We start from the raw sequence: 11,845 nt of genomic DNA, 5'->3' as shown, positions 1-11,845 counted from the left end.
CACAGAGTTGTCTATAAGCCACTCTTGCTGTGTGCTTAGGTTCATTGTCCTGTTGGAAGGTGAACCTTCTGCCCAGTCTGAGGTTCTGAATGCTCTGGACTGGGTTTTCATTAAGGCTAACTCAATATTTTGGTGCATTGAGCATATCTTCTACTCTGACGAGTCCCTCGGTCCCTGCCACTGAAAAACAGCCCCACAGCATGAGGCTGCTACAGCACACTTTACTTTTGGGGTGGTACTCTTCAGGTGATAAGCAGTGCCTGGTTTCCTTCAAACATGATGCTTGGAATTGAGGTTCATCAGACCAGAGACTCTTGTTTCTCAGAGTCTGAGAGACCTTTATGTGTTTTTATGCAAAATCCAAGTGTGTTTTCATGTGTCTTCACTGAGGAGAAGATTGAGTCTGGCCACTCTGACATAAAACCCAGATCGTTGGAGTGTTGCAGTGATATTTGTCCTTCTCTAGATTTCTCCCATCTGTATATATGATCATGGAACTCAACTAGAGTGACCATCATGGTCTTGGTCACCACTCTAACCAAGACCCTTTTCCATCAATTGCTCAGTTTGGCAAGGAGGCCAGCTCTAGGAAGAGTCCTGGTTGTTTCAAACTTCTTCCATTAAGGGTAACAGAGCCACATCAATCTATACTCCATACACCATACTGACAAAGCAAAAACAGAATTGTCACAACTTCGTAAATTTATTAAAAATAAAAAAACTGAAATAAGTACATTGCAAGTATTCATACCCTTAACTAAATATTTCGCTGAAGCACCTTTACAGTCTCAAGTCTTTTTTTGTTTAATGCGACAAGCTTTGATCATCATCATTTGGCAATTATCTGCCATTCTTCTCCTCACCTCTTCACCTCTCAAGCTCTGTCAGGTTGAATGGGAGCAAATGCACATTTTCAAGTTTCTCCAGAATTATTTGATTGGGTTCAAGCTCATGCTCTGGCTGGGTCACTCAAGGACATCCACAGAGTTGTCTATAAGCCACTCTTGCTGTGTGCTTAGGTTCATTGTCCTGTTGGAAGGTGAACCTTCTGCCCAGTCTGAGGTTCTGAATGCTCTGGACTGGGTTTTCATTAAGGCTAACTCAATATTTTGGTGCATTGAGCATATCTTCTACTCTGACGAGTCCCTCGGTCCCTGCCACTGAAAAACAGCCCCACAGCATGAGGCTGCTACAGCACACTTTACTTTTGGGGTGGTACTCTTCAGGTGATAAGCAGTGCCTGGTTTCCTTCAAACATGATGCTTGGAATTGAGGTTCATCAGACCAGAGACTCTTGTTTCTCAGAGTCTGAGAGACCTTTATGTGTTTTTATGCAAAATCCAAGTGTGTTTTCATGTGTCTTCACTGAGGAGAAGATTGAGTCTGGCCACTCTGACATAAAACCCAGATCGTTGGAGTGTTGCAGTGATATTTGTCCTTCTCTAGATTTCTCCCATCTGTATATATGATCATGGAACTCAACTAGAGTGACCATCATGGTCTTGGTCACCACTCTAACCAAGACCCTTTTCCATCAATTGCTCAGTTTGGCAAGGAGGCCAGCTCTAGGAAGAGTCCTGGTTGTTTCAAACTTCTTCCATTAAGGGTAACAGAGACTACATGCTTCTGTGACCCTTCAATGAAGCAGATTTTTTTTCTGAAATCTTCCCCAGATGTGTGGCTTGACACAAACCTGTTTCTGAGCTCTACAGGCAGTTATTTTGACCTCAGGGCTTGGTTTTTGCTCTGATATGCATTATCAGCTGTTAGACCTTTTATTAATATGTGTGTGCCTTTCCAAATCATACCCATTCAATTGAATTTGCCACAGGTTAACTTCACTAAAAGTTTAGTAACATCTACAAGCAATTTGAATTCTCCTGAGCTAAATTTCAACTGTCCGAGATAAGGTTATGAATACTTATGTAATGGAATCATTTAAGTTTTTTATTTTTAATAAATTTGCAAAGATGTTAAAAACCTGTTTTTTGCTTTACTATTATGGTGTATGGAGTGTAGATTGGTGTGGGAAAAAAGTAATTTAGAGCAGTTTAGCATAAGGCAGCAACTTAACAAAATGTGAAAAAAAATGAAGGGGTATGAATATTTTCGCAAGGCACTGTATACTTACAAATACACTCAAACACTAAGAAAACCCTCTCTGAAGAAAAACGTTTGACTTGCTGTATGTCAAATAACGGCGGTTTAAAGGATTAGTTCTGTCTTTATTGCTCCCCCTCTTACTGTTGTCTTTTTTTCAACACTAGTCCCTTTGGGTAACTTGAGTGAGCTAGCTACAATCTACATTTTCAATAACTTTTCTGTCTTGTCCTTTCAGATCACTTTCTCAGGCTGGGTGCTCCAATGAATAACATCACTACCTCACTCGGACAGACAGCTGAGTTACATTGCCACATTTCAGGGAATCCACCACCCACAGTCCGCTGGCTTAAAAACGATGCCCCTGTGGTCCAGGAACCACGGCGTGTCTCTTACAGGCCCACTTCGTACGGCTCCCGCCTGAGAATCCGAAACCTGGACACCACAGACACCGGCTACTTTCAGTGTGTGGCTACCAACACCTATGGCACTGTATCTACCACAGGAATCCTGTTTGTCAAGTTTGGTGAGTGTTTTAGGAATTTAACAATATCTTGATGATTTCATAATCAGGTGACTGACTGACGCATTGCAGAAAAACTTCAGGTCTGTGTGTTTAAACACATCCCATCTCAGAGGGTCATCTTTGCTAGCTGAGGAAACATTAGGGGGTTCTCAATTATGATTTTTTTAAAGTATCGACTTTGTCTCAGATGTTTCTCCTAAAATTACTTTGGAAAAACAAATGCAACAAATGCCAGCAAACCAAATTCCAACATTGTGTTAACCCTGTTGCTGTTAACCAGTCTTAAAGGGAAAGATAGTCCCTTTTACCCAGAAATGCAGATTATCATCATTTACTCACTCTCAAGTCGTTACAAACCTGTATGACTTTCTTTCTTCTGTGGGACATAAAAGAGCATATTTTGGAAAATATCTCTGTCCCCGAGTCTGGTTATGCCTACTTCCCTACTATATAGTAGGGCGATAAATAGTATGAGAAATGAGTAGCATTTCCAAATTTGTAGTATTCATAACACAAACAGTAGGTACAGATTCTGAAATGTACATCCAATGGACACTTTACTATCTCATGAGGCCGTAAGTCACATAACAAAGCCGAAGGATGTAATATGTCCAAATTTCATTCACACTACATCCATTTATGCTATATAAAACATACTGTTTACTGGTTATGACGTTCGTTCCTCATCAAATGTAGTACCTACTCAGTATGCGATTTTGGACACACCTTGTGTTTTTTGTGGGTATTGTTTGGACCCCATTGACTAGGGATGCACCGAAACGAAAATTCTTGGCCGAAGCCGAACAAAATGAAACACTGGGCTGAAGGCCAAATACTGAACACGGTTTTTCGCGTTTTTTTCCCCCATGTAGGCCTATTTTGCCATTTTTTTTCACCATTGCATAAATTAAATAGCCAAAATGTGCTTTTTACTGTTTTGTCCTGCCTTTCAAATAAAAAATAAATTACAAAACAACAATGTAAAAATATTTACTTAACACTGAACATTTTTTAACATTCTAGCAGACATTATACCAACAAAGCACAATTTAACTTAAAATGATTAAGTTAGTAAAATAATATTTTTTGGCCATTTTTTGAGACTTGAATAAGGCATGTATTTTTTACTGTACAAATAAAGGTAGCCTTGCTGAGCAGAAAAAAAAATATTTTAAAACATTAGAATATATTACAGATCCCAATTTGAACACTATGTGTGAATGTTATAAATGTATCAATAGAGCTGTTGTATAGGGTAATTATTATTATCATTATTATTGTCTTACTTTTTAATTTTATTTTACAGAACAACAGTAAAATTACAATACTATCATTTATGAATGGTTGTGGAGTTGTTGCTTTTTCTCGGCTTTTATTTTGGCCGAAACCTGCAGGAAGATCTCAGTGCTTCTTTTTGTTGACAACTGCATGCAGATTTATAACATGCCTTTAAAAAAATAATAGCCAAAATGTGCTTTTTACTGTTTTGTCCTGCCTTTCAAATAAAAAATAAATTACAAAACAACAATGTAAAAATATTTACTTAACACTGAACATTTTTTAACATTCTAGCAGACATTATACCAACAAAGCACAATTTAACTTAAAATGATTAAGTTAGTAAAATAATATTTTTTGGCCATTTTTTGAGACTTGAATAAGGCATGTATTTTTTACTGTACAAATAAAGGTAGCCTTGCTGAGCAGAAAAAAAAATATTTTAAAACATTAGAATATATTACAGATCCCAATTTGAACACTATGTGTGAATGTTATAAATGTATCAATAGAGCTGTTGTATAGGGTAATTATTATTATCATTATTATTGTCTTACTTTTTAATTTTATTTTACAGAACAACAGTAAAATTACAATACTATCATTTATGAATGGTTGTGGAGTTGTTGCTTTTTCTCGGCTTTTATTTTGGCCGAAACCTGCAGGAAGATCTCAGTGCTTCTTTTTGTTGACAACTGCATGCAGATTTATAACATGCCTTTAAAAAAATTCACAAAAATGTTACTGAGCAACTGACGAGTAACACCGTTTCAGCGCAGATTTTCCTCGCACTTTGGACTTTGAACCCTGGCGCCGCGAGCTCAAGCAGCGCTGTCAGAATACATGCAATTCGTGCATGCATTAGAAAATATAACATTCTGCAGGCCGAACACCGAAAGATTTTTTTTGCTATTTTTGGCCGAATAATTTCGGTTGCCGAACATTCGGTGCATCCCTACCATTGACTTTAGTTGTATGAACAGAAAATGCTGATTATACAGTCTTTCTTTGAATAAGAATCTTAAGTAGCAGTATAATTCGGAAAATTGTTGTGCTTCTTTTGGGCCGATTTGTGCCTAGCATGTTATTAAAATCTATACTCCCTCTTTCTTCCAGATCCGGCTCCCACCCCTCTGCCTGGAAGGCCTTCACCGTAAGTCCATTTTCCTTTCCTCTGTGTTGTACCCCATCTAAAATCCTCCATTATCTGTCATTAAATATAGCAGAGCAAAAGGGGAAAAAAATATGCATAGGCAAATAATGATTCATCTATTTTATGTGTGAGTGGATGATGTAGACGTGCACAAAACGGAATGCATGTTCTTCTTGTCTTCAAGAAGACTTCACGGGGCTTCACTTACTGCGATTTAAGTGTAACATTTCCAACCTACTGTATATTTGCTTGTGAAGTCTCACAGGTCACATTTTGCATATTTTAATGAGTGTTTTTGGATAGGGATGTAAATAATAGGATTTGATTATCATTTGTTACTAAATTGTGTTACAGTTCAGTACATTTGTATTGCAATGTTCTGGAACAATTCAGAAGCAATGTGTCCATGCTGGAAGTAGATTAGGGATCTGGGTTTAAAATGTATAATTTTTTTCAATAAGGATGAATTAATCAAAAGTGACATTTTCTATTTCAAGTGATATTTTCTATTTCAAATAAATGCTGTTCTTTTGTAACTTTAATTCATCAAAACATCCTGAAAAGTCTGTATCACAGCATCCACAAAAATATTAAACAGCACACTAATGATAAGAAATGTTTCTTGAGCAACAAATCAGCATATTAGATTAATTTCTGAAGGATAATGCGATAAGTAATGGCTACTGGGAATTCAGCTTTGCCATCACAGAAATCAATTACATTTAAAAAAAAATATTAAAATAGAAAACAGTTATATTAAATTGTAATAATATTTCACAGTTTTACCGTTTTATATAATTTATAATTTTATAATGTAATCATTAAATTAAATGTTATATTATTTAAGTATTATAAAATTTATAAACCATTCAATTATGTAATCAATGCATTGCATTTTCATGATGATTTATTTTACTGTCACTGTTGTCTTAAATGAAAGTTTTATATTAGAATTGAGATAAATTGAGATTTACAATGAAAAATTCCAATGAAATCTACATTGCAATTCTAGTAGTTAATTTCAGGTGTGTATCAGGAAGTTCTCTTACGTGTGGTAATTAAAGACTATTCTGAAAATTTCTAATTTATAGTTTTACAGTGAGCATTGCAGAAACTTCAGCAGGTCAGTTCTAGGTTCGCAAAAACAAATGAAGATATTGTCCATAATGCTTGCATGTGTCTTGTTTAAAGGGGTCATATGATGCTGCTAAAAAGAACATTATTTTGTGTATTTGGTGTAATGAAATGTGTTTATGCAGTTTAAGGTTAAAAAACATTATTTTCCACATACTGTACATTATTGTTTCTCCTCTATGCCCCGCCTTTCTGAAAAAGCGAGGTTGTGCCCTGATTGGCCAGCTATCCAGTGCGTTGTGATTGGCCGAATTCCTCAAGCGTGTGACGGAAATGTTACGTCCCCTACCATACTGTGATGCCTGCGGCAACCACATGTGACAACCCCGAGCTGGACTCCGCTTCGTCCGCAGTGAAAGCCGATCCGGCGATGGACAGAGCAAAGTTGAAGTATTTCCTCAGCAACCAGCACGGATCAGCTCCAGGCATGACGAAGCGATATCGTATATACTGCCTTTAAAAAAATTCACAAAAATGTTACTGAGCAACTGACGAGTAACACCGTTTCAGCGCAGATTTTCCTCGCACTTTGGACTTTGAACCCTGGCGCCGCGAGCTCAAGCAGCGCTGTCAGAATACATGCAATTCGTGCATGCATTAGAAAATATAACATTCTGCAGGCCGAACACCGAAAGATTTTTTTTGCTATTTTTGGCCGAATAATTTCGGTTGCCGAACATTCGGTGCATCCCTACCATTGACTTTAGTTGTATGAACAGAAAATGCTGATTATACAGTCTTTCTTTGAATAAGAATCTTAAGTAGCAGTATAATTCGGAAAATTGTTGTGCTTCTTTTGGGCCGATTTGTGCCTAGCATGTTATTAAAATCTATACTCCCTCTTTCTTCCAGATCCGGCTCCCACCCCTCTGCCTGGAAGGCCTTCACCGTAAGTCCATTTTCCTTTCCTCTGTGTTGTACCCCATCTAAAATCCTCCATTATCTGTCATTAAATATAGCAGAGCAAAAGGGGAAAAAAATATGCATAGGCAAATAATGATTCATCTATTTTATGTGTGAGTGGATGATGTAGACGTGCACAAAACGGAATGCATGTTCTTCTTGTCTTCAAGAAGACTTCACGGGGCTTCACTTACTGCGATTTAAGTGTAACATTTCCAACCTACTGTATATTTGCTTGTGAAGTCTCACAGGTCACATTTTGCATATTTTAATGAGTGTTTTTGGATAGGGATGTAAATAATAGGATTTGATTATCATTTGTTACTAAATTGTGTTACAGTTCAGTACATTTGTATTGCAATGTTCTGGAACAATTCAGAAGCAATGTGTCCATGCTGGAAGTAGATTAGGGATCTGGGTTTAAAATGTATAATTTTTTTCAATAAGGATGAATTAATCAAAAGTGACATTTTCTATTTCAAGTGATATTTTCTATTTCAAATAAATGCTGTTCTTTTGTAACTTTAATTCATCAAAACATCCTGAAAAGTCTGTATCACAGCATCCACAAAAATATTAAACAGCACACTAATGATAAGAAATGTTTCTTGAGCAACAAATCAGCATATTAGATTAATTTCTGAAGGATAATGCGATAAGTAATGGCTACTGGGAATTCAGCTTTGCCATCACAGAAATCAATTACATTTAAAAAAAAATATTAAAATAGAAAACAGTTATATTAAATTGTAATAATATTTCACAGTTTTACCGTTTTATATAATTTATAATTTTATAATGTAATCATTAAATTAAATGTTATATTATTTAAGTATTATAAAATTTATAAACCATTCAATTATGTAATCAATGCATTGCATTTTCATGATGATTTATTTTACTGTCACTGTTGTCTTAAATGAAAGTTTTATATTAGAATTGAGATAAATTGAGATTTACAATGAAAAATTCCAATGAAATCTACATTGCAATTCTAGTAGTTAATTTCAGGTGTGTATCAGGAAGTTCTCTTACGTGTGGTAATTAAAGACTATTCTGAAAATTTCTAATTTATAGTTTTACAGTGAGCATTGCAGAAACTTCAGCAGGTCAGTTCTAGGTTCGCAAAAACAAATGAAGATATTGTCCATAATGCTTGCTTGCATGTGTCTTGTTTAAAGGGGTCATATGATGCTGCTAAAAAGAACATTATTTTGTGTATTTGGTGTAATGAAATGTGTTTATGCAGTTTAAGGTTAAAAAACATTATTTTCCACATACTGTACATTATTGTTTCTCCTCTATGCCCCGCAGCTCTGAAAAAGCGAGGTTGTGCCCTGATTGGCCAGCTATCCAGTGCGTTGTGATTGGCCGAATTCCTCAAGCGTGTGACGGAAATGTTACGTCCCCTACCATACTGTGATGCCTGCGGCAACCACATGTGACAACCCCGAGCTGGACTCCGCTTCGTCCGCAGTGAAAGCCGATCCGGCGATGGACAGAGCAAAGTTGAAGTATTTCCTCAGCAACCAGCACGGATCAGCTCCAGGCATGACGAAGCGATATCGTATATACCTCTTTTGGAAGGCCAAACAAAGTAGTTTCACTTTCACAACGAAGCACACAGCGCCTTCACGACATGGCGGCGGCAACAACAATACTACAGCGAGAATAAAAGTTACGTCTTCTTTCTTTGCGTGAACATTTGGTCAGTGTTATCCAAATCTTCCCAGATAGTGACGTAGGTATGTGGGGGCGTGTTAGAACGAGCCGTTTTAGGTAGGTGTGGCTGACTCTTAACTTTTATAAAGAATATCTCTTTGGATTTGAGACTTTAGTCTTTGCAACTTTACAGATCTTCTTTATGCACCAAGAGCTTGTAACACTCCAAAGAGAAAGGACAAATTGAAATCGCATCATATGACCCCTTTAAGGCTGTATAGGAACTGTAGTATTTTTATGTCTAACTTCATTAAAATCAGGCAGCACCTGTTTGTGCTAAAATTTACAACGGGGTTCACCACATGTTTCTGTTTCAACCCACTCAGATTACAGACAGTACATTAATACGCTGCCTTAATGTTTCTCTTTTAATCTTACCATATTTCCATATAGTCACTTAGCATTGGAGCGTAGATTTATGATAGCATATATATATATAATTTTTTTTAGATCCTAGTAATTCTTTCAATTTAGTGCTGTGGAAATTTAGTAAGTAGTTTTTGCCCTCACTGGCATCTTCTCATATTATGTAGCAAGTTGACCCACTGCTAGAAGTAAACAATCACGCGGTTTTTATTTACAGTACTGATGCAAATCTCAAAGTGGTGCAGATTTCATTTCTAAGCTTTGTGGATAGTCTCCATCCAAATCAAAGTTTCCTCAAGCGTGTGACGGAAATGTTACGTCCCCTACCATACTGTGATGCCTGCGGCAACCACATGTGACAACCCCGAGCTGGACTCCGCTTCGTCCGCAGTGAAAGCCGATCCGGCGATGGACAGAGCAAAGTTGAAGTATTTCCTCAGCAACCAGCACGGATCAGCTCCAGGCATGACGAAGCGATATCGTATATACCTCTTTTGGAAGGCCAAACAAAGTAGTTTCACTTTCACAACGAAGCACACAGCGCCTTCACGACATGGCGGCGGCAACAACAATACTACAGCGAGAATAAAAGTTACGTCTTCTTTCTTTGCGTGAACATTTGGTCAGTGTTATCCAAATCTTCCCAGATAGTGACGTAGGTATGTGGGGGCGTGTTAGAACGAGCCGTTTTAGGTAGGTGTGGCTGACTCTTAACTTTTATAAAGAATATCTCTTTGGATTTGAGACTTTAGTCTTTGCAACTTTACAGATCTTCTTTATGCACCAAGAGCTTGTAACACTCCAAAGAGAAAGGACAAATTGAAATCGCATCATATGACCCCTTTAAGGCTGTATAGGAACTGTAGTATTTTTATGTCTAACTTCATTAAAATCAGGCAGCACCTGTTTGTGCTAAAATTTACAACGGGGTTCACCACATGTTTCTGTTTCAACCCACTCAGATTACAGACAGTACATTAATACGCTGCCTTAATGTTTCTCTTTTAATCTTACCATATTTCCATATAGTCACTTAGCATTGGAGCGTAGATTTATGATAGCATATATATATATAATTTTTTTTAGATCCTAGTAATTCTTTCAATTTAGTGCTGTGGAAATTTAGTAAGTAGTTTTTGCCCTCACTGGCATCTTCTCATATTATGTAGCAAGTTGACCCACTGCTAGAAGTAAACAATCACGCGGTTTTTATTTACAGTACTGATGCAAATCTCAAAGTGGTGCAGATTTCATTTCTAAGCTTTGTGGATAGTCTCCATCCAAATCAAAGTCTGAACCCCTGACCGTTTGACGTGACTGGCCATGCTCCAAATCACATTAATATTGATTAAAGTTCACAAAGTCCTGTCTGTGTGCCTCTAAGTCTCGTACACAGACGAAAACACGGCTCATTTTGGACTGGATGCCGTCATTGCACTGAGGTGCACAGAGATCCCTTTGAGCTTTATGTTGGCCTGTTGATAATCATTACTGTCATCATCAAAGAAAGTCGTCATGTCAGCTTCCATCAAGAGGAAAGGGGTCAGTATGCTGTCTGTTTTTCTTTACGCTCTTTCTCCTTTTTTTTGCTTCTTTTCTTTCCAGAGAAGTATCAAAGTGTCAGTCTCGTCTTGGTGAGAGGTACCTGGTAAAGAGTGTGGGGAGAGAGTGTTCTTGGTGATGTGTTGTGGCTGGGACTCTAATGAAACTCTTCCTTTAATGAACTCCAGAGCAGAGGTGTGTTTGCAGGCCTGGTGTCAATTCATAGACGGAGATCTGAGCTGGCCACAGCTGGTCTTAAGCTTGTAGTGGGGAAAAGAGGAAATTTGAGAGCAAGTGGGGAGGGGTATTGATGTCTGAAGAGCAAAAGGTCAATGAATAGGCAGGCACGAAAAGGACAGAATGAGGTGACACATTCATAGATTAACAGTCTACCAGTATGGCAGCTCGTTTTTGTACATTCTGAGAAATAAGAAAGGTGTCTGTTTTACCATTTTGAAAACTGTTGTGGTTTAGTTCTTGGAAAATTTGTTGTGAAAAATTTGGAATATTTATAACCTGTTGAAATATACCTCACTCACAATTGTGACTTTTTTCTCATATCTTACAACTTTATGTAGCACAAATGCAACATTATTACTTCTAATTACGACATTATATCTTACAATTGTAATTTTATTTCTCATATTTGCGACTTCAAATCTAAGAAATGCTACTTTATTTCTTGTAATTTTAACTTAATATTTACATAATTGCACCTTTATATTTTACAATTGTGACTTTATTTCTCATATTTGCAACTTGCGACTATTTCTTGGAATTTGCAACATAATTTTTTACATAATTGCACCTTTATATTTTACAATCGTGACTTTTTCTCATAATTGAGACTTTAAATCTCACAAATGCAACTTAATATTTCTGTAACTGCAGCTTTGTCTCACAATTTTGACTTAATTTTTACATAAATGCAATTTATCTTATTGTGCAATTTATAATTTTGACTTCATATCTCACATATGCTGCATATTTTTTTGATTTTTATTATTATTATTATTTTTGTAATTGCAACTTTAAATCTCACAACTTTAACTTTTTTTTCATAAATGCAACTTATCTGTGCATTTAAATTGTGACTATTTTTCATAACTGTGATTTCATAT

General features: G+C 36.8%; 1 protein-coding gene across 1 annotated transcript in view; it reads left to right on the top strand.

The window, feature by feature from the left end:
* Positions 1–11,845, top strand: part of LOC107591177 (inactive tyrosine-protein kinase transmembrane receptor ROR1-like) — a 127,538-nt gene that overhangs the window by 93,621 nt on the left and 22,072 nt on the right. The window contains exons 3-4 of the mRNA XM_016280249.1: positions 2,339–2,626; positions 5,021–5,057. Coding sequence (XP_016135735.1) covers positions 2,339–2,626; positions 5,021–5,057 — 325 coding nt within the window. The remainder of the gene's footprint in view (positions 1–2,338; positions 2,627–5,020; positions 5,058–11,845) is intronic.

This window comes from Sinocyclocheilus grahami, unplaced genomic scaffold, assembly GCF_001515645.1.
Source record: "Sinocyclocheilus grahami isolate Dianchi unplaced genomic scaffold, SAMN03320097.WGS_v1.1 scaffold138.1, whole genome shotgun sequence".
In the NCBI taxonomy this organism is placed as follows: domain Eukaryota; kingdom Metazoa; phylum Chordata; class Actinopteri; order Cypriniformes; family Cyprinidae; genus Sinocyclocheilus; species Sinocyclocheilus grahami.
Note: the sequence above shows the minus strand (reverse complement) of the source record. Positions and strands in the feature narration are given on the sequence as shown.